Source organism: Vespula pensylvanica, chromosome 1 (genome assembly GCF_014466175.1).
Source record: "Vespula pensylvanica isolate Volc-1 chromosome 1, ASM1446617v1, whole genome shotgun sequence".
In the NCBI taxonomy this organism is placed as follows: domain Eukaryota; kingdom Metazoa; phylum Arthropoda; class Insecta; order Hymenoptera; family Vespidae; genus Vespula; species Vespula pensylvanica.
This window is the reverse complement of record NC_057685.1, coordinates 9,053,915-9,078,699: the sequence shown is the minus strand read 5'-3', so window position 1 is coordinate 9,078,699 and position 24,785 is coordinate 9,053,915. Positions and strand designations below refer to the sequence as shown.

The 24,785-nt window shown below is 35.7% G+C and overlaps 1 protein-coding gene across 2 annotated transcripts in view; it reads left to right on the top strand.

The window, feature by feature from the left end:
• Positions 1-23,732, top strand: part of LOC122636402 (inhibitory POU protein) — a 37,208-nt gene extending 13,476 nt beyond the window's left edge. Inside the window, exons 2-4 of one of the 2 annotated variants that reach the window (XM_043827586.1) lie at positions 8,139-8,195; positions 15,621-15,827; positions 21,937-23,732. In XM_043827586.1, coding sequence (XP_043683521.1) covers positions 8,139-8,195; positions 15,621-15,827; positions 21,937-22,701 — 1,029 coding nt within the window. In that variant the 3' untranslated portion in view covers positions 22,702-23,732. The remainder of the gene's footprint in view (positions 1-8,138; positions 8,196-15,620; positions 15,828-21,936) is intronic. The other variant, XM_043827592.1, reaches the window with a different exon arrangement.
• The last annotated feature ends 1,053 nt before the right edge of the window (positions 23,733-24,785 follow it).

Genomic DNA, 24,785 nt, shown 5'->3' with positions numbered 1-24,785 from the left:
TTCGACTCTCGGTTCGATAGGTCAGTCGTTGCTTTTTCGAATTCCTTTTTTCTTTTCCTTTTTTTTTTTATTTACACAATTTTTTCTCTAATCGTAAGATAATACTTGTTGGATAATACTTTAGGCGAGATATCATTTCGGTTTTCTTTTCGCTTACGCTTTTACATTTTATAATTCATTTTAAATGAGACATTGGGCTACATTCGAGGTAGATATATTGCAACGACTTAATTATTTCTTTCCTATCTTGACGTATCATCAATTGTCTTGTTACTTTAATTGACATTTGAATCTATCGAATGACGATAGTATTTTGTAATCGTAATAAAATAATGAAAGTTTTTGTAAATCAAGTAAATACATAAGTCGTACGTATATACGTTTAATCGGGTGAAACATTTTATAAATCATTCTTATGGAGAAGCTATCCATCATGAACGGTTCATTGCGGTCTATCTCGTTTGTCAATTTTTATCCTAATTGTCGTTGTGTTGCTACAGTTTTCCAAGTTCGGAAGAAAAGTCGATCCTCTGGTCTGGGAATCAACACCCCGCTGTTGACGAAGAACACATGATGGATGGGAAATGATTGTGCAAGAACCTCGCTTTATCATACTTAACAACAATCCATTGAATTTCGAAAGAAAAGTGCAGGAGTTAAACGGTAACTCTCGAGTACTGTTATTGATTATTTGAAATCCTCTAAAACATTTTAACGACGTGTTTAATGACGAGTTTCAACGATGATTAATTAGTTCGATTCGCTTGTTTCGAAAAGAATAAAAATTGTAAATAAATCTAAAGTATGGTATTAGGTATATAAGAACATTGTAAATATAATAAATATAACAATGAAATTTGATTTCAATTCTGAAACAGAGAATTTACGTTAGAAATTCTAAGCTTCTCCCAACATCGATCGTGTATCTTGTCGTGTATACGTAGAGATACATACATAGATATACAGACATATAGCTATGTATAAATGTTCGTGAAAAAGAAAAGAAAGAGAGAGAGAGAGAGAGAGAGAGAGAAATAGAGAGAAAGAGAAAATATCTACATCCGTCGAAGCAATCGTATCGAGCTTTTTCCTTCGGAAATATTTCCTTCGTTCTCGATCGGTTGCCCTTTCGTTTTCCCTTTGCTTCGCTCATGTTCGCTATTTCACGTTAGTGAAGGTATATGGTCGGAGAAGGATAGCCGGAACAGGCAAGTTGAGCATGGCGGCTGAGTATAGTGTGGATGGTGTGGATCGATGAGAGAAAGCGGCCGGTCTGATTGGCGGGGCTGCGGGGGCGGAACGGTACGTAGCCAATGAGCGTGGCTAGCGTCGATATATGTGTGTAGTGTGCCTACGAAATCACTGATTTTTCATTCGAACCAAGGCACGATTTTGATGACTCCTTTCTAAATAGTGTCAGACCGAACATTTGACGATTTAATATTTTCTTCGATTCGAATGAAACGTTAAAGATCGATAATGTCGGGATCTACGAATGTTTCTCTCTCTTCTTTCTTTTCCATAAGTCATATATTCAAATTTGAAACTTATGTAAATCGGGGATGATACTCGTAGAAACTAAATGGCCAATCGGTGTACAGATTCAAGCGATAATTCCAACAGTTCATGCATTATTGATTGTCGAATTAGCGTTACGTTATCAAATGGCGAAAGGCGGAGAGTTAAAATAAATACGCCGATGAATTATGACAGAGTTAACGTTCGCAGTTTGACTTTGCTTTATTATCGTTCCACTCGTTTCGTCGTTGAGAATCAACGAGGAGGGACTATTAATTCCTCGATTTAGATCGAAAATGGGAAAGGTCTCCTTGTGAAAAATGTTTGCCGTACGGTCAGCTGGGAAACTCACGGCATTTAGAAATTCCAACTGTGAAAGCTGATAAACTGCTCTCGCCTGGTACCTACAACGTCTGATTACCTGCTACTGTCGCTTTCTGAATTTTCAAGATTGCATTAGTTCACTTCATATCCTCCTTTGAACGCGAGCGGCGCAATGACGTTTCCTGGAATCACATAATAGCGTTCTCTACATTAAAAGCAAAAAAATCGTTAGCAGGGAAAGAGTTAACGAGGAATACGGGCCACGGCGTCTACGAATCAGAATATTACATTACAAAATTTCATAAATTCTCTTTAGAGAGCTCTTAGGCGCTTCGCGCTTCGCCGAGGCTTGCGTTTTTCTCTTGAAATAATTATGAGACGGAGTCAACGCAAATCCGCCTGTCTGCTGCCTACCGTACCCCCTTACCTTCCTATCCTCTACCTTCCTATGCTGCATCTAACGCGATCGAAAAGATTTACTCTCGAGCTACTTGCGCTCGCGTTAAAACGTCTTCTTTGAGATTCGAATTAACTCTCGAGAAGTGTGACGGCATGTAACGGTCCTCTACTCGTGTTTTGCATTATTCGAGATATAAAAGGGGAAAATCTCTCGGCGAATTTGCTGAGGTATGTGTGTGTATGTACGTACGTATACGTGATACATAATATCACGTAAAATGAAAAAAATGAATTTATTACGCACATAGATATATAATATATATTATACATGATTCATAAATGCACGCTAATATAAGTAAAAAAACATATGAACACACGTTCTATATATTTTAGTTTTCGGGTTATCGATGATTAAAGAAAATATTTCAAATACCTATTTGCGAAGGAGGAACTACGAAGAGTAATCTTTCGGGACCATACTTTCTTTCGTTTCGATTAAATGCAACTTGTTTATCTTGATTTTTTACGGAACGATCTGTAGGAACTACTGCATATGCCCCAGTGCGAGCAATCCTGAATAACAGCTTCAGAAATCGATGGATTGAGCCAGGTAGAACCAACGCCTGATCACCACGATCTATTGATCTCAACTCATTAGATTTTTATTTTTGAAACCATTTAAAAATCATTGCGTATTCAACGAAAGTGAATAATACGCAGAGTCTGCGAGAAAGGATGGATTTGAGATTACTCGAAGAATATTTGGTATTTTTGAGACTATTCGAAGAATATCTGGTATTTATTAATGGAGCGAGTGCGAAATGTTACGGCGTACAATAACGTTTGTTCAGGCACGTAGCGGTACTTTGAATATTTTCTTTAATTATCTATGTATAACTCGAGAACCAAGGTATATAGGGCATACGTTCCTACGACGTTTTTAATCTGTAAGTTTACCACCTGAAATATTGACACGCATTTATGAATTCCCCTATATATTATATACTATAATTTTAAGGAAATGTTGGAATAATTTAAAAGTCGCTATGACTTTCGATTCTAACGAAAGGTGAACGACAAAAACAAAGGTTAGAAGGATAAAGTGAAAGTAAGCTTGAGATGTGTTTAGAATGGCTCAAACAAGTCTGTTGAATAATATAGAATGGTTGACAGTAACCGGGAGAGGGCAAGTGTGTCCGATTATAACAAAAGTGAGGAGAGACGTAGCCTCATTTGTTATTAACCGGCGGATGAGAGCCTCGAAGTGCAGAAAGATTTCGAACACGACTTCACACTTTGACTCCAGGTCCCCAGTAAATTTAGATAATTATCAGCTGAAGTTCCGACGAAGGGAACTTTCTCAGGAACCTTTGACCGATCGAAGACCCTCGGTCCTCGAGTGTTTTTTGCGATATTTTGTTTTATTCCATTTTAAACTCGATTTAACCTGAGATGTCGTCCTTGTAATTCGAATTTCGAACGAAATTATTTTCACGAAACTCAATGACAATTAATATACTCATTTACTTATTAATCAACTATTTTCTATGACCTTATTTAAGATTTTAAATAATTTAAATAGAAATGTATCTAATAATACAACAGAAATAGTTCATTATTTTTATTAATCGTTTCATTAATTATAATCTTAACTGTGAAATATAGATATTAACATATATCATCGGCGTATATACACATATTTGACGTATACGCATATACATATCTGCGTGTGTATATAAAAGCAATGAAATTCGGGAACGTAGTCGTATTCGTAACGGCACGTATAATATAGAGCTCTACCGATGTATTTTCTGGCAATCAATCGTGAGTTTCGGATTGGATTTATCGACGAGAAGCACCTTTTGTTGCGGCTGCACCAGCGCACCATTCTGCCATGGTTAAACAAGGGAATGGCCGAATTTACTGATCGATCTCTTCTCTCACAACCGGAATATACATGACGATCTCTTCGAATTTCGGATGTTGGTTACATTGTAAATACTATGATTTCCTTGAAAATTTTACGAGTTGAAAATACAATACGAACATATTATCTTGTAAATAATATTCCAAAGAATAATTTCAATAAATTTCTCATTGGTTTCGATCTTTAATAAATCTTCACACGTGATCAGAAAAGACAAGGAATCTAATAACATAATATTTAATTTTTCATAGAGAATTGAAAGAAATTTTTGTCAAGTTTGAAGCTAGAGATAAAAAAAAATTAACCAAATAGAGAGAGAGAGAGAGAGAGAGAGAGAGAGAGAGAATGAATTTCGTCGTATTCGGAAAGGATCGGGAATCATTCCCAAACACGATTGTGGTTGATTTACAATCGGCCATGCATGTTCTCTGATAATCAAACGGGAGTTTCCGATTGGATTTGACCGTTGTGCGCGGCACTGTCTCCCAATATTGTAGCGTGCGTCGCAATACCGTGTGCCACTACTACCAACTCGTACTGCGAAGGAAAATCAATTAGCCGGGCTAACTGATCCGGTCGCGGCTGTTTGCTCGCTCGCAAGTGTTCTGTTCTGTGCTTTCTAGCGTATGTGCATGTGCCTATGTATGTATGTATATGTAGCAAATAGATGTACTCGTAATGACTGACGGACAGCTCTATATCTATCTATCTATCTATCTATCTATCTATATATATATATATATATATATATATATATATATCGTATATATATATACACATATGTACATATATATACATATGTATATATATGTCTATATATGTATGTATGTATATATGTATGTATCTGTTCATGTGTGAATGGATACACGCATACAAACACTGACGATTCGATAGATCTTTGTATTTACCGTCGATGTGTACAACAAGTACCAAAGTACACACGTACACATACAGATAAACATTCACGAGCGATCTATGATCTATCCATACGTACATAGAAACATGTAGATGTATATAGGTTCATACGTGTGTTAGACGAAGGTATACACATTTTCGTGTGCATGCTTCGTTCGTTCGTAGAAGATGGAGAAACGTTTGTACGACCTCTTCGAATATTTGTAGAGTATTATCGTGACGTTAGATACTGCCGTTGCCAAGTTTTATCTGCTAGATCATAAAAAGTCTGCAATGTATACCATCGAAATGATTTATGAATTGATTTCTTTTTCTCGTTGAGATTTCGTTTCTTCCTAATCCTTAACAATTTTTACTCACGTAATTACAACGTATCAATGTTTAATGCAGTTTCACGTATACGTATAATATTTGTATAACAATTTGTGTAATAATGTAATGTTTCCATTATTTTTACAGTAATATTTATTTAAAATTTGATATAATATTCTTTTTTTTCCGAGTTAAAAAAAAGTAAATTATAAATGAAAAGAGTTACGTTTCCTCTTTTCCTTTTTTCTAAAGCGATGTTTTTGATAGGTCGTAGCGAACCCTATATTATATTCGTAGAGATAAAGGGTAAAACCACTGTGAGATGGAAAATTCGTAGAGCTTGAAACACGACGCGTTCCTGACAATCGCCCTATCCTACTTCTCTTGTCAGTTTCTATGCTGCTTTCAAGGGACATCCTCGGGAACGTCACGCGAAATGACAATTCTGTCGGTCTATTTCCCATCGAAAATTATTCCAAGATACGTCGACAGTGCGATGCAAATGTTCCATGTATGATGAACGATAATAAAATATTATTATAATATTATATCTGAAAAAAGTAAACAGTTTCTTATTCTAATACGTGATATTATTAATTATGCTTATTAAACGAATATAAAACTTTACTCGAATAATCGAATTGAAATAAAATTTAAGAGTCGTAGCAAAAGAAACGAGCGCGATATCTGGAAATTTATAATAAGACATTGATCATCACTATTCGAATTAAAATAACTATACGTTAAAAAACTATACGTAAAAAAATAGATAAAAATTTGCAGTTCGTGACATATTTTTAATCGCGACGAGGTCTGCTTAAAAATTAATAAGAATGGACGAGTTGGGATAAACGATTTCTTTAAATGACAACACAAGTACATAGAATGAAAAATGATAACAAGATAAATAATATATTCCATTACATATTTCTTTCATTCATGGTTATATATTTTTTTCCTCGATCACGATAATAATAATATTAATAATAATAACAACAACAACAACAACAACAACAACAACAATAATAATAATAATAATAATAATAATAATAATAATAATAATAATAATAACAATAATGAGTGATGATGATAATGATGATAATAATATTTGTTTCAGAAGAAAAGGAATGAATAAAAACAGAAAAAACCCAAACAATAATAATAATAATAACGACAACATTAATAATAATAATCATTAGAATATCTTAATTATTTATGCAATTTCTATTTTAAGCAAAAATGCATTTCCAATTGTACAATTTACGTATAATGTCTCGCAAGATTTTTGCATATTCGATTCATCCTCACAAATGCTTGAAAAGATCTTTCGTACTTTAAAAGTTTCAGAGAAAACATGAATAGGTAATAATAACAACAACAACAACAACATTGACAATAACAACAATAATAATCTTATATCGAGGACAAAATGACGAATAAATTGACGAATAAAAGGGGATTGTAGTTGATAAAAAAAGAAGACAGAGAGAGAGAGAGAGAGAGAGAGAGAGAGAGAGAGAGAGAGAGAGAGAGAGAGAGAGAGAGAGAGAGAGAGAGACAAAACAAAAAAATCCAGAAGTCGATGATCCCCGACAATGGTCTGGAAAGTTCGTGACACGTTGATTGGCTGCGTTGATCTAGTAAAGTGATGTGTTTCATTGTAATAACGCGATCATCGTCATCAGTCGAGCAAGTGAAATGAGGAGTAAGAGGGAAATAGTAGAAAGCAAGGGAAGAGTGGTGGAGAAAGAGGAGGGTGAGAACGACAGGGAATGGAGAATTACCCGACGCTTTTTTAATAAGGACGATATTGAATTACCTAGTTCTGCGCGCGTATCCCGAAATGACTCATTTAATTTGCGACGGCGTCGCGACGCCGTTGTGCCCCGATTCTGTCAATCTTAACTGTTCGCTTTAAATATACATATTATGCGATCGGTGGAAATGAAATATGCAGATTGGATGAATATTAAGTCGCGTTGACAGATAAATCCTCCGCGTTCACTTCTTCGAAAATCGTTGCGATCGAAAATATTTCGTCTGCGTCGGTCATTAAACTCGTATTAAATGTCATTAAGGATAATAATGACTGGGACTATCGTTCTCTGAAAGTTTCTTTTTTCCTCTCTCTCTCTCTCTCTCTCTCTCTCTCTCTCTCTTCCTTTCGCTTTTTATAATCTATATTTTCGTTTATCTTTACGTATCATTCGTCAAATTTGATAAATCGACGGATAGATCGCAATTTTCCGGTTTGAGGCGAGAGAGATACTCAGAGATAAATGCCGGAGTTATATTTTTTTCTACCGACTTATGATTTGGTAATTGTAATTTTTTTCTGGCGATAGGATTTTCGATTTTTTTTCTTTCTCTTTTTTATAGTTTTTCTCCTTCGCCGTCGCGTCGATCTATATCCGAGAAGAAAGGACGTCGGGAAAAGCTTTGGATTTAGTAATGGGGTCGTAAAGAGTAGACGATTCGTTATATGACTAGTGTATTTTTTGCCCGAATTTTAGTGTCTAGATTCTATTGAAACGTCGAACGATTCTATTTCTTGCTTGAATTATCGTTAATCATATATCAATTTCGTTTAAAAGATTACGCTTGTTTTTTTCTTTTTCTTTTTCTTTTCACGTGTCCTCTTGTATTTTATTAAAAAAAAAAATCAATAATGTACGACGTTCCATCATGTCTTTGCCCATGTTGTATGTCACGTTCTTTAAAAAGAAAATTTTTAATATTGCAGAGTCGTATATTGGAAGATGCATCCATAATGTGCAATTCATGGTCACCGAGGCATAACGTAAGTATCTTACTAATCTGTGTTAAGAAATGTATATACCTACAAGAGAAATGCATATGTGCGAAGAGAAAATAAACAGAAGTTGGGCAAAGAAGTTAGTCGAATTCTTAGCTTGTTTCTTTTCTTTATTGCGTTAATTTTAATACTACTATTAGATTAGTCTCGAAGTCTGCGAATGAGTTGATTGACATCGTCGCGAATTACTTCGTAGTAAGTCTGATTAACATTAAATAATGATCGACAATTTCGTTATATATAAGCAGATAGTAAGAAATAACTTTCTTTAAATAAAATTTTCCTCATTTTTATATAATATAAAACTTTTTTTAAGAGATCGAATTAACGATGTCATACAGTGTCCAGAAAGGTTTCGTTTACTCGTTACAATTTTTCATTAATCTATACATAACAGTTGCATTCTATAATTTTGTTTTATAAAGTAACTCTTTTTACTCTTCTTTTAAATCATTTTTAAATATCTTTTAACTATTATACACAATAATAACAATAACAACAACAACAACAAGAACAATAACATGTTTATAATAAATAATAGTAATATAAATGATTCGATATATCTGCCAAAATTTATGCGTGCAAAGTATTCATACAGAGCGATTAAAATGTTCTCTAAAAACGTTCCATTGTTGACGTTAGCTTGCAATATTCGCTAGTTCTTTTTTTATACAAAAATTACGATAAGACAAAGAAATATACATTTACAGAAGATTATGATAAATGTACGAATACTTTTTACATTTATTATAGATAAATCTAAAGTTTGATTGAACTATGAGGTAAGACACAAAATATTTGATAGAAAATAATCGCACGAGGCTGACTTTGATTATCTCTTTAAATGGTATCTTTTTTCGTTATGTGTAATTTATCATTGTAAGATTTTAGAAAATTTTTATCCACTGTTATTATAAATGAAACAAAAAGATTTAAATACATTGGAAAAAAGAGTTGTAAGATTTTTTGAGGTAATTCTGGATCAATTTTGGATCAATCGTAAGATAAGAAGTAGAAGTTTCAAAAAAAAAAAAAAAAATGTAAGAAGGAGAATTCGTCGTTGTATACACGTAGTTACGGTGGTTGGGTTCGCATAAACTTGGTAACTCGTGGTTATGATTATGGGCCAAAAGTAAATTGATTATTCAAATATACGATGAGCTAGTACGAGGATAGTTTGAGTGTCATAAAAAGAACCCAAGTGTCAATTATGCTTTTCACCGATGCAGTAGACACCTGCAGCTGCGAATAATCTATTCCGTTGAATAATTTTTCTTAACACATTTTCTTTTTTTCGTTAAATATATAAAAATCGTGTTACCTTGATAAACTGTATCTTCTTTTCTTTCCGTCTAAAGAATTACTTTTTGTTTTGAGTTTGAGGAACATCTGCGACGTTGATTGGAAAAATCATTTTTCGATATTCCTTCTGAATCTTACATTTTTTTTTGTTTTCAGAAAGCGTCGTGGTTATAAATGAATTCTCACTTTTTCTTGCGACGATATCGATCGAAGAGAAGCGAAGAGACACAGAGAGAGAAAGAGAGAGAGAAAGAAAGACAAAGAGAGAGAGAGAGAGAGAGAGAGAGAGAGAGAGAGAGAGAGAGAATGAGAGAGAAAGATAAAGAGAAAGAGAAAGAAAGAAAAAGAGAGAGCCAAAGAACTACTTTCATTATTCGATACTAAGTTCGATGTAAATCCGAATTTTTTATTAATTGGATTCTTACCCAGGAAGAGGAGAAGGAGGAAGAAGAGGAGGCGGGGGAGGGAAAGTTAAGCAAATTTTAAACGCGCTATAACGAAGACCGGTATAATATTCCTTTCTAGACAGTAGGTACTCCGCCATGCAAGTGATAATTTGAATAGTCTGCTTGTTTTCGTGTCAGACGTCAGATTTTCTGGAAGAATTTATTTATTCATGGCTCAGACTACTCCGCGATGTAGGTTATCGGACGGAAATAACGTAATCGTCCCAATTTGCGATATCCGATACTCGTCGGTCCCCAGTATGCTTCGTATTCAGATCGGCGTAACCACGATTCGATCGGTAATTAATGACGTAAATTCACTCGGATACTCAACTGGTACGTGTGATATACGCCGATACCCATCTTTTTCTCTTATTGGGAATGAAAAACGATTAAATACAGAAAAACAAAATAAATAGGGAAACTAACTCTTTTTTGGTCTCTTTCTCTTTCTCTCTCTCTCTCTCTTTCTCTCTCCCTCTCCCTCTCTTTCTCTCTCTTTCTCCCTCTCTCTCTCTCTCTCTCTTCATTTCATGCATAACAACGTAGTGCAAGCTTTTAATGCAACTTTGATGATCGTTCGATCGGCAACCGAATAATTCCACGAAACGATAATCGACAGGCGTAAACAGATTTCAATAACCAACATCAATTATATATATCGAATTACGATGAATTTTCCAAGGAGATGGATCTATCCTAATTAAAATAGCTACCTAACTGATCTAAGTTTCATTAAAAACGTTCGATGGTATAACAAATTACTTTTTTTCGCATCAATGGTTATAAATATTTGCAAAATAAAATATTGAAATTTTTGATTGAAAAATTTGATCGAAATCGTTACGATTATCTATTTAATAAATTGTATATCGTTGATTTAATCGCCTTCGTGGGCGCATCAGCGAGAAGAGAGCATCGATAAATTAACTCCCGTTCCATCTTCCGACAGGGTGCGGTAATTCAATTGTAATTGGCTAATCCTTAACGGTGGCTCCACTCGGAAGATGTATTTAGCCGTTGCGTGGGGTCCTGCCTCTACAGGCAGCTCAGAAAAATGACTCTATTAACCGCGGCGACGTGAAGAAGCGAAACGTGGAGAAGGGAAGAAGAGAAAGTTTGCTAAACAACTCTACGAGCTGTTAACCACGTGTTCTAACAAGAGCAATCTGTATCTTTGCCCTCTCTCTATCTCTCCCTCTTTCCTTCTCTCTTTCTCTTTCTTTCTCTATCGTTCTCGTTCTGTCCTTGGGATCTCTTACAAGATAGGAAGGATCGTTTCTGAAATTCGAGAGAACGTATGATCATCTCAGGTGCTTTGACTGACCCTAAATAAGCCTTACATTCGAAAAAGAAGAATAAGAAGAAGAAGAAGAAGAAGAAGAAGACGAACACGAGCTCCTTCGAAACAAAAGCTCCTTCACGATTTATCGCCCTGTTAACACTTTCCAAGGGCGAAGTATTTCTTTTCTTCGTAACAACGTCTCTTTCGCAAATGGCTAGCATTTATCGTTCGTTTCTGAGTAATGTCAAGTGGAATTAAGTAAATAGATTGTTGAAGAAACGAGGAGCTTTCGATCTTCCTCTAATTTCTACAAAAAAAGATAGTTACTAGACCTTTCTTTAATCGAGTTTAATCTTTCGAATTTATTTGGATTAATAAAATTTTAATTACAATCTTGATTTTAGTTCGCGATAATTCTAATAGTTTGTGATATGGTATTATTAAATAATCAATTTTTACATAATAATTTTCACACACACACACACACACATATATATATATGTATATATGTTACATATGTTAGTAGGTATAGTGTTAGTTTATATGTTCGATGAATAAACTCGTTCAGGTGTAAAGCTCTCCATTCGTAAGAGCCGTTCAGATAATCGCTTTTTTCGCGTTCGTACGAGTCGATGTCGCAAGGGAATCGGAGTGTATCTAGGGATGATCGAAAGAGAAAGGAGGAGGAACGGCGAAAGGGGCTGCCGCCACGAGATTAGAAAAAGTGGCGGCGGTTCAGCAACCTAGAGACAGCGAACAGGGCATATAAGGTAGTAGTAGTGCTCATACCCGACGAAGACACGAGAAGTTCATAAATAATCGAAGCGTCGGAGTACGACGGTGGTTTTCACATGAAACATTGATCGAGCAATGCGGACGTTACCGCTCGTAATGAATATAGGAGCAGTGAATCACCTTTGGCCCCGTCCGACCAAGCACATCGTGCTAACGATATTTTGATAACTCCCGCGTATAAATTTTCGTGGGCCGACCTCGTTACAATACCCGTATTTTGATGAGTACTTTCAAAAGTCGCTAAACGACGGAAAGTTTTCTCTTTGAGAGATATTCAAGGTCGACTTGAGAAATTCTGAACGCGATTAGTTTCGTTGCTTTTTGTTTTTGTGTCTGTTCGTAAACGTTTTTTCTTTTTTGCGAATTTAGAAAAGAATTAATCATTATTTTTTATTGCATAGCTATAAAAATATTGTAACAGAATAAAACATTTGACTTTTTAATGAATGTTCTGTATGAATTTATCGAATAAATTTCTTTTTGTTTTCCAAAGAGAGAGAGAGAGAGAGAGAGAGAGAGAGAGAGGGAGAAGGAGAGAGAGAAAAGAATATCATAATCTCTGCCTATTGGTAATTTCAATTAACTCTATAGAAACGACGTTATGGGAATAGACTTCATCGGCGCGTTAAATTATTAATTACATTCCACAGAGAGAGAGGTTAACATTGAAGACTCGTTTTCCGCACGTCAGTTGGTACCCAATTTAAGTTTAATAATGTGACTACGAGTTTTGAAACAATGCAGTAATAAAATACAAAAATAATCAGCAATACCGCTTTATGACGTTAAACTTTTCATAATTCTTTGGATAAAAGAGAGGCCGACTACATTCACGTTAACGGTTCTCTTTTATTAACGAGACGCTTTTGTTCGCGAGGGTAGGTATTTTATCGATGAATTTTTCCCATTTTACGAACGATTCGCATAATATACATTTTAGCAGTCACATTCACTGAAGCGTTAATTTCTACAATTGTTTTGTACTCGAAAACTTAAATGAAACATTTCATTAAAAATCAAATGGCTTTCTTTCAAAGTGTAGAGTTATTGATTTGTTGCATAAAAAGAGTCAATGTTTTTCGTTGTTAAATAAAAAAATCGAATAAATGTAAATAAGACAGTTCTCACCGGTTGAGATACCAACCTCCTATATCAATATTTGTTAACTTAAATTTGCTAGCTTAAAATTAATCGTTGGTAAATATTCGCTAAGCCTTGTATATTTTGTATTACTTGTATTACATGATTTTTTTTTTTCTTTTTCTTTTTTTTTTTGATAAAATGGATATCGAAAGTACGAAGGATTAATTGAACAGGAGAAAAATATTTAATACAAATTAATTTTCCTGGAATTTGGTATATTCTTGGTCAAAGAAATGCACTATACTTTTCGAACAACGTTCGAGTCTTGCGAGTCCGAAGGTACGAGTGACAGATGTAGTTGACGCGAAATGTCCCATATAATATCGATTGCCACGTTATAGAAGCGTATCTGAGTAAAAAGCGACCATGAATCCAACGCATAACTGTTATTAAGAGAACCCCCTATCGAAATGGATGGAAACAAACCCTTGACGTTCAGAAAAAAAAGAACGTATATCATGCCACGTCGGATACTGTTTCAGTGCATCCCTTTTACGTCTTATCCTTTCGTAAGAAACAATCAAAATTAATGATCTTAGACGACACAAGTACATAAATCAATAAGCACGATGACATTAATGTATTAAGTATTAGCAGAAACATATCGTTTCTTCAAAGAACTTCATAACTTAAAAATTTTCTATGATTTTTAACAATTAATTTATCATATTGAATCATCTGCAAAAATATATTCGAATATGTTAATACGTTAATCTTTGCAATCTTGTTTGCGTATGATTTCATGTATTGCATACTAATGCAGTTATATTGAGATGGAATATAAATCGATAGCTTTAAAGAGGTATCGATATCTTTGTTATACCTTTAAAATAAACGAAAAATAAAAAAAAAAAGAAAAACAGGTAAACAAATGTCCGAGAAACGTTGCAAACTATTAAAAGTATTAATTAATATCAGTTTCACCCTTTCGTATTTAGATTTCGTACTCGAAAATATATTCAAACGTGTTTATACGTGCAAACTTCCTCAATTCACGTTTCATGCTTCTTCACGTTCATTTTCATTGGCATTGAAAGTTGACTTTTTGGGGAGGGTTCGAATCGTGCTACTTCGAAATACATAGAAGGGACTGGGAACCCTTGCTATCGTCCAGTTTCATAACTAACACCGTTGACTGTCCCGTCCACTATCCCTTGGGTCGTCTGGTTAAGTGTCCATCTTTCAGATCAACTCCTGGTTAACTTGTGACGAATGAATTCGATTTGCGAATATTCTGGGGTGGGTGCTGTCGCGAATGCGATTACTAAATTGATATCGTTACGCTTTAACGTATGATAATATTGTACGGTTTGTATTTCGAACAGAGAGAATACGTTTCCTTTGGTAAATAAGATAGCTACCATTTAATAGATACGTGTTAACGACGTCGAAAGTGTGTCAACAACGTTATATATATTCTCGGAACACGTAGTTTTACTATTGAATTCTTTTAATATTGTTATGTATAACTAATAAGATGATTAAAAGTGTCAAAAATAATGTAGCAGTGTCGTTATGTAATTTACGTAGACTTTCGACCATTTTCATTTTCATTTGTTAAAATCTTAACGAATAATATATCACAAAAATTTTAATTTATATATGTAATCAAAGATAATTAAAAGTTTTACGTTATTTTAAAATGCGAAGAAACGTTTTTATACCAAATCGAAAGTCTGAAGAAGTTCGTAGTACTCACTTTGAGTCTCGGTAGAAGAAACTATTTTCGGAATATCGATCGTACGGCCATGCTGCTGTAGAATACTCGAGCAGTCTGTTGTCTGGATGCTGTTCGATAGGATAGTTTTAAAAGCGGATGAAATGCCATACGATACATACGGATTACATGCATACAATATTTATTCATATTTGCGTGTCGACGTTTTAGATAACGTCTACGATTTCAAAATGCATGCTTAAAATACTTGAGAAATATACTATTGTATAATCGATTTTAGGAAATACATCGCTCTTGCTAACCACCTTAATAAGTTGATAAATAAAAAAATGTCTCTTCGATAGGACATTCGAAATTTTGTACGTACGTATGATATGTCTTAAATTGACAGGTAACACGTAGCAACGTTTATATACGTCAATCATTCATACGATCTGATCATGGAAATACCATTACCGAAAATAATTTAGAATCGATGTATCGATCGAATAAGACCAAAAATATTGCACGAATTGCAGAATTCGAAGTATGATTTTATATTCCTTGAAACACATTGTTATTGTCTTGAAAATCTAAGGTAATGATCGGTCCGTTTTGATTTTATCTTGGCTAAGATAATCTTACGTTGTTTTTATTATAAAAATTTAACAAGCTCGTCTATAAAAATCTAGTTATAGACATTTCGTCCTATTTATCGATCGGTCGTATGTAAGAAATCCCATCTTCAATTATCGTCACGCACGGTATGCTTTCTGTTTCAGGGTGACTTATTTGGGGGCTTGAACAGCGGTCTGCAAGACGGCTTACTTTCGAGGGCGGAGGCTTTAGCTGCGGATTTGGGAAAGCACAACGCGGGCACTCCAATGCCTTTGAAACACGATCCGGTTTCTGTCTACCATCACGGTGCTCATATGCCAACCCCCCATCCAAATAACCGGCCGCATCATCAGGTACAATCACACCTCTTTGTGAGTTTGCATTTATGCTATACTACATTCGTTCCTACGGATAAGATCCTAAAATTTTTCGGGAATTTTCTAAAAACGATCAAATTCAAGATATCCAAAAAGTCGATCAAGTTCGTACTTCCAATTAATACATATTTATTTTAAACGACATATTGTTCTTGATGATACGATGATACGATCAAGAGATCTTTTTAAGTAAAAAGAAAGTAATACGTTTTTATACAGTGTGCTCATTGAAATTTTATTAATAATCAAATATATATTTAATTGACATATATTTCATATTGTGATATTATTTGAAACTATATCCTTATTATTAGTATAATTAAACTTGAAGCTTTTCAACAATCATTAATTCGCATGTTCATACTATTTTGGATTAAATGTACTTAATACATTGCATATACATGGGTAATAGATAGATATATCTCGTCTTATACATCATATATTAGCTACAAATTTTGATTATAATCAATATAACAGGAGATAACAAATTTGGTATGATTGATTGTTTATCTAAAATATTTGAAACTATATATCTTGATACAATTACATATAAATACATATAAAAGTTATATATAATTGTATAATTATCTCTAAATAATATAAGAAACATAAAAAGTGAATAAATATTTGCTCTACAATGTGTTAAAACATTTGCTGACTTGATAATTTCTTTAGAAACACAATACTCAAATACTATTAATTTCCTCAAATACATTGTTACGTTTGTTTATAATATTTTGTACCATCTATTTGCTCTGTCCAACATGACTTAGATATTTTTTCAAAAATTCTTTTAATACAAAGACATTAATAAACACAATTTCGATGTATTCAAATCATACGAAATCTGTTTGAAGATAGTATCGTGACGAAGATATAAAGCGCAATTCCGTTCAGTTTACTCGATGGGTATCGTAAACGAAACGCGAGCATAACGTTACTTTATTAACATCGACGTTTGTACCGGCTTGGTTCATCGATATAACGATTGCTTTAATGACGAACTCGGTCCCAGGAATATACAGTATGTGAAGTCACGTAGATACATACGTACGAATCGTCTATGGTCCCCAATGTTCGTGCACATGCAACAATAAAATGAAACGAGTTCCGACAGTGAGTTAAAATCGCGGAGAATAATTAATCGACTCGGACATTTATCGCAGTCTATAATTAATCGGTACTGTTGAAAAATGTAACTTAAGCAGTATGTTCATCGGCGAGTTTAAATAATAGACAGACGAATGAGTGAAAATTTTAATTTTCGTCCGATTTAATTATTGCCGTGAATGCCACGTTCAGCGACTTCGTTTGTAATGCAGAAGCAATTTTACTGGTTAAAATGCTCGTACGTATGTACCAGAGAGAGAGAGAGAGAGAGAGAGAGAGAGAGAGAGAGAGAGAGAGAGAGAGAGAGAGAAAGAGAGAGATAGAGTATGATTTGTGGCTTCGCCAATATTCAACTTCTGGTCTTCAATTTGTCGAATGCTCCTTTCGCGGTGTTTATGCTAATTCAAGCTCAATCTGAGGCTCCATGAGACTGTATGAATGAGAGAAAGAAAGAGAGAAATAGAGAGAGAAAGTACTAGAGAGAAAACGAATAGGATGGTAAGAGGGTGCCCTAACCAATGTGCTTCGACCCGGAATGATCGCGTAGGGGCGTTCCTTGTATAATATCCCGGCTCTGGGACGACCTGTAATGCTCTCTGCGGGATACAATAAACTTTGGGGATCGTGGATCGCATTCGTACGGCGAAGGTTAAAAATACATTCCGTGTAACTCCCGGATATATCGGATTCACGGATTTACGACAACTTATACTCGTGAAGTTGACTTCGTTCGAATTAGGTAGAGAAAAAGAGAAAAAGAGAATCATTTTATTAGCTTTTCGTATATTCATTTGATTTTTTTCGTATAATGGTCCTTAAACTCTCTTATATTCTCTGTTATCTCTTTAAACTTTTATACTGTATTAATTCAAAGTATTTCTTTTCTTCCCGTTTCTTTCTTTTTCTTTTTTTTCTTCATATAATCTTTATACCCTTTTAATCTTTATAAAAAGAACTGTCTTACTGATTTGACAGAAATTATAATCTTTTTATTGTTAATGAAAAGAAAAGAGAAAAAAAGAGCAAATGAAATTAAAAAATAATATTAAACGAACCAGAAGTATAGATCTGATACGCGAAAATTTTGATTCTATTCGTTCGATGAGATTAACGTCTTCCTCATTTGTAAGCACGCTCGTTGATCGTTAAGTACCCAGGCGTTGTCCCATTTTTCGACTTCTACTTTCTTCTTTTCTGTCCCTACTAGTGTTACTACAGATGGTCCAACCTCCCATAAACTTTGTTTTTATTTGTGACGCTGACGAATTCAATAACAACGATCTTGCCATCCCTGCGGCAATGTGGTGTAACTGGTAACGTATTACGTTCACGGACGCATGTAACGAGTTTCGTATAGCCCTGGATCAAAAGAGAAAAAGAGACAGAGACAGAGAAAGAGAAAGAGAGAGAGAGAGAGAGAGAGAGAGAGAGAGAGAGAGAGAGAAAGAGAGAGAGAGAGAGAGTGAGAGAGAAAGAGAGTGAGAGAGAGACGACTAACCCTAGCATCGTGTCAGTCTAATGATGAAATATTGCAGCGAGTCTCTAGGGCCCTACGCTCACTATGTTGCTCCCTGGTCCCTTACCCACTCTATATTTGCCGTCAAACTCTCTCTGGCGGCCCTATCGTAGTCCTTCTCACAACCCTGGGTAACAACTATCCCGCGAAAATTCGTGCTGAACCCGTACCATCGGCTCGTAGACTATCGTACTGTTCTATTCTCGCGAGAATAGACGTTTGCGAACGAGCACTCGTTACGATACTTCTCGTTATTCGTGTTTCGAAGGTGAAAATAAGAAAAACTTGAGAAGAAAACGTTTGAGATATTCTGTTCGTGTTTGTATAGTTCATCTATTATAAAATCATAAATTAATCAGAAAATTCAACAGATTCAAATTTATTTTTAACGATATAAAAGATATACAATTTTTTTTACATCGATCTATCGCATTGTTTTACATTTTTGCGACATTATTTGAACAATTTTGATACCATTTAGAGATCATAAGTTTTATGCTCTTGTGTGTTATTAGTATATCTTTTCTTTTTCTAAAAATTTCGAAAAAAATAAAAAGTCGTTCATTTAAGAATTAAGTAGAGTGAGATTAGTTTGATTCTTACACGAAGTTTATTCATCTTTTCTAAAAGGAAAGACAAACGAGTAGAAAAAGGCACCAGTGTTTTCGAATAAAATTATGGTTATTAACTATTTAACGTTCAACGAAATAATAATGATAATAATAATAATAATAATAATAACAACGATAATAATAATAATAATAATATAATAATAATAATAATGGTTATTAATATTTATTCAGTGAAAATAGTCTTTCCGTCGGCATATGTAGAAACATAGAAATATAGAAACAGAGAGAGAGAGAGAGAGAGAAAGAGAGAGAGAGAGAGAGAGAAAGAGAGAGAGAGAGAGAGAGAGCTATATCTGGTCTCACGTTCACCTTTTTGTAAAGCCGATTCCGTCGTCGCTTGTGCGCGCGAGCGCACACTTGCGCCGACTTTTATGTATGACGAGCAAGCTGGCTATAGAATTTTCCCGCTCGCTCCCCACGTCGTACTCATCGTTTTATCTTACCGGACGAGAATATCCATTAAAAGTACTTTATCCTTTTCATATCTGAACAGGATATTTGAATTTTCTATTCTTCGCTCGTATCCCTGGGAGGTAAAAGTAGGCCGCGGAGTGCTACCGTTTACACACCGAGCCGTACCGACCTTATTCTTGCCCAATTTATCTCAACTTACCAACTCAAAACACTTTGGATTCGATCCACGTATATATCTATACCTATATATATGCATGTAGGTATAACATGAACGAATAGTATCAATCCCAAGGTTTGTAATGACATTGTTTTTGAAAAGAAAATGTTTGATCAAACGATTCTAACAAATCTGTGTCAATCTTTCTTATTAAATCTTTTTCGGGTTAAAAAATTATTAATATCAAATTTAATATATTGTACGTAATAATATTGGCTTCGAAGATAAATAGAGAATTTTAATAAAGGCACAGATCGATTCTTACTTCTGAATATTTTGAGATCGTAGAAACATGTTATCTTTTCCGAAGAAGTTATCTTTTTTTTGAAGATATAATCAAATAAGAAATATTTCGAGATGTCGGAAATAGGGAAAAATAGGGAAAAAACTTTCGATTGCGCGAGATGTACATAAAAAGAAATCAATGGCGCTAAATTTCAAAGAAGCATAGCGATACGGAGTAAGAAGAAGGAGAAGAAGAGGAAGAGGAAGGAAAACCTTATGCGAGGTGCTACTCACAAGGGGGGTAGCGCCACTCAGAGCGGTGAAAAATATGAAGGGAGCTCATAAATAATTTGTAAGGGGTCGCGCTTGCTGCGCTCTGTGACGACGCTCGTGGCACGTGCTGCATAATTGTGTGCGCTGCCTTGTATACATTTTCTCTTCTTCTCCCTCCAAGACACTTCCCTCTCTCTCTCTTTCTCTCTCTCTCGTTATTCATGTATCTGTCTCTTTTTTCTTTCTCTTTCCATCTTCCCTTTCTTTTATACGCAAATACACGAATGCATTACTTTTTTCCTTTTTCGCATATACTGTAGTAAAAATGTAAATAATATACGCGTCCATTACGTTAAATTCTTTAAAACGAGTTTAAAATAAGAATTACCACAACAATTCTCTCTTTCTCTCTCTCTCTTCGTCTTATGTTTCGCCAAAACGTTCGATCCATAAAAAATTTTCCAGTTTGTAAGAGAAAATGGTCCGATATCGTTCGACTAATAATACGCTCGTAAATCGACACGCGCAGACTCGTGACAATCGATTCCTTGAAAAGCCGTCTCCGGACAACGTTATTTTGGCATTTTACGCTGATTTTTTCTCCGCCGTTATCGTGACCTCCTAGTGACGATAGTTAATCTTGACTGACGTTTCATATCGAGATAATATCGATATTTCTTCTTTATTACGAGATATCGAGATAATTTGTTCGTTCGAATTTTAGTACGACCTTCCTTTTACTATCGTTACGATTTTTCTTTCGCGAGAGGTATATTTATTTATCTCGTTGACGAGACGAAGATTCCAAGTGGTTAGACGTTTAAGATAATTACGAACTTTCACGATCGTTTGACGCGTCCGAAACCGGGGCATGCATACAAAAGCACGGTCGTTTAATTATTTACTAATAGTTTGAAAATTTAAAGCCACAACCATGATACAAGCAATCGTGGACATAGTCACAAATAGTCTAAATAATCCGATAATATTAATCACACTGCGAATAGATTCGATCGTAATGCATAACTAATTTAGTCTACCGAATATCAGCTTTTTTTTCGAAAACATTCATAGTTAATGGCAGGTGAATGGCCCAACGTAATCATTTTTACTCATTTAATGTATTTTAAGTTCCGCATTAAAAATGACACGATTAATTTGGAATTGTAGATAAAAAATAATTTATAAAATTTAATTTTCGAGGATTCGATTTACTATCGATTTAATGAAAAAATAATAATCGGGATGAAACGTAAGAAAATAAAGTCGTAGATCGAGCGGAACATTGTTTCTGCTCATCCTTCCCATAAATTTTACGTAATAAATCTTTGACATTACTTTCGATTTCTCGCGAAATCTTTTTAACTTCGACCGACTTCATTGAATGGTCAAAACGAAAATGAATTGGGAAAGTACTCGAATCGATCGATCTCTTTGACGCTTTCCATTATCGAACGTCTATTTTCAAATCATTAAGAGAATAAAAGAAAATGCGGCGCAACCTCATATTTCATATCGTATCCTGCAGTTCGAATAAATGTATAAAAAGTCATATGAAAACGGCGACCGTCGGGAAACTTGGTGAACTTTCTGAAAGCAAAATCGAAATGAAGAGAAAGAAAGATCATTAAGGATAACGACGCGAGCCGTAACGAATTCAGGTTGTGTCGAGTGCGAAGGAACGCGAATTAAAAGTACATAAATTATCTGTTGCAGATGAGTCACCCTGGAATGGAAAGCCTGGACATGTTGGACCCAGCAAATTCCATGACAACGTTGACGCCGATGTCCGAGGGAGCTGGTGGTGGTCCGGGTCATCACGCAGGTATACATGGACCTTCGGTGTACGGTGGAATGAACGGGATGATGGGACATCACCATCATCACGGTAACCTTGGTGGTGGAGGTGGAAGCGTACCGCATCCTGCTCATCATCATCCAGCGATGGCAGCAGCAGCAGCGGCGGCAGCAGCGGCGGGTCTTCATCCTGACGCTGATACGGATCCGCGAGAATTGGAGGCATTCGCAGAACGTTTCAAGCAGAGACGTATCAAATTGGGCGTGACACAAGCCGATGTAGGCAAGGCTTTAGCGAATTTGAAGTTACCAGGTGTGGGTGCACTTTCTCAATCGACGATATGTCGCTTCGAATCGCTCACTCTCTCACATAACAATATGATAGCACTAAAACCGATACTCCAAGCCTGGCTGGAAGAAGCCGAGGCTCAAGCGAAAAACAAAAGACGTGATCCAGACGCACCATCCGTTTTACCAGCCGGTGAAAAAAAACGTAAGAGGACTAGCATCGCCGCGCCGGAAAAACGCTCACTCGAAGCATACTTCGCGGTACAGCCCAGACCATCCGGTGAGAAAATTGCCGCGATCGCGGAGAAGCTCGATCTTAAGAAGAACGTCGTCAGGGTCTGGTTTTGTAATCAACGGCAGAAGCAGAAGAGGATGAAGTTCGCGGCTCAGCATTGACCCGAGGGTGGCTTGTGACAGCAGAACTGACCCTACCAGTTGCCCAGTCTCGAGCCGAAACCCGAACCCCTGACCGAATTTCAGGGCTGGCCGTGAAGATTCAGAAAAAAGATTTTTTTCGTCATCTATTTTCTTTATCCCGGTCTCCTTCTCCTTCTTCTCCTTCTTCTTCTCCTTCTTCTTCTTCTTTTTCTTCTTCGATGTGTCTCGAAAAAACGGCCCGAGATTTCTACGACTTGATACTGTGGCCATCTGGTGCAACAAATCAGCTGCCGTCGGTGACACTGTTGCAGGCTGATATCGAAAAGTGGCTACGAAAAGCCGCATTAGACGGTCTCTCTCGACGCGTTGTGACATTGAACCTACCGTGTTTCGGTGTGTCGATGAAAGGACGATCTTGTTTGGCTCTTTTGAAAAGGGGGGATTTTCTCCTGTCTTTGTTTCTCTTTTTCCTTTCTTTCTCCTTTTTTTTTCTTTGTTTTGTTTTGTTTCTTGGTCAATACTATCTTGCTCATAATCGGTAAAGTAAATAAGACTCAAAGAAATCTCCGTTTTCTATAACAACCGGAACAGCGAACGCTTCGATTTTACGAAGCGATCGCACGATAAAACGTTTTACGAGCTCGTTTTACCCCTTTCGTCGTCATCGTATACGCCTCTCTCGAGCAAAATGTGTCGCCCCATCAACAAATCGAATCTTTCCGAACTGACTACTTCAGTTTTTTACGATGAAAAACATAGATACGTGCGAGAGAATCCTCCCTCGAATAATCGATCGACAAAATCGAGAAAATCGAGAAATCGAGAAAGAAAAGTCCGAAAACGGAATAAACGCGTCTCGGAAAGTACAATTCGAAACATAAAAAATATAAAATATGTATTGTTATAAAATCGTCGCGCGTTCACATCGCGGCGAAGTAAAAAAAAGTGATATTAATCCTAATGATGACGCTCAGTGAAGTGTTGTAAAGAAGTGAACGGAAAGCAAGCTAGAGAGAGAGAGAGAGAGAGAGAGAGAGAGAGAGAGAGAGGGAGAGAGAGAGAGAGAGAGAATGCATGCATGTGCGTGTGTGTATGTGTATGTGTGTAAGAGAGAGAGAGAGAGAGAGAATGACCGTATGAAAGGAAGAATGTCTGAGAGAGAATCTGTAGAGTGAAAGATGAAAGGAGAAAAAGGAAGAAAACAAAAATAGGAGAATATGTTTTACGTAGTGATGTTGGACAATCAGTGAAAAGACTGTATCATATCATATTAAAGCAATACACAGTAGCATTAGTCGTCGAATTAAACGAAAAGAAAATAATGAGAGATGACAAGAAAGAACGACCATACATATAACCGTTCCTCGTATTTTCCGCGATCGTACGTGTACGTTTGATCGAAGGTAAAATCGACGAGTAAGAAAATCGATTATAGTCGATCGATTTTTATTATTTCCTCTTTCGCCTAATCAGGAATCGTAAATAAGATGTTGGTAACGATCGTCTCTCTCTCTCTCTCTCTCTCTCTCGCTCTACTCCCCCATCTCTCTCTCTCTCTTTATTATTTACTTCCTATTCTCTAAAGAACATGCGTATATACTTACATACATAACACATACACGCATAAACATTTGTACGTACACACAAAGTTCTCCGAGTCTCGTCGTAAATATCTTGAAAACGTCTCGGACGATCGTAGAGAAAAAGATACTCGAGGAATCGGCCTATTCGAATTTCATGAAGGAGGAGACTTCGTCTGTATACATGAGTACATATATAAATACATACATGCATATATATATATATATATATGAATATATATATTTTATTCTCGATAAAATACTCTGTCCACCTATCTACAACGAAATCGACACACAAGGGCAACTTTAAAGCGACACGAAAGATCTATGCTCGCTGACACTACATTGTATCGATCTTGAAAAGAGAGAAGAATCTTGCAAGCGATTAGATCATCACTAATGGACAGCTCAGCTGTTGCTTAAAGTTTATCGCGTGCATAGAGCAATACCACGAGGATAAGTACTAAATCGAGAACTTAATACGAATCGTTGTGTAATAGCTGAACAAAGACACGAGATAGA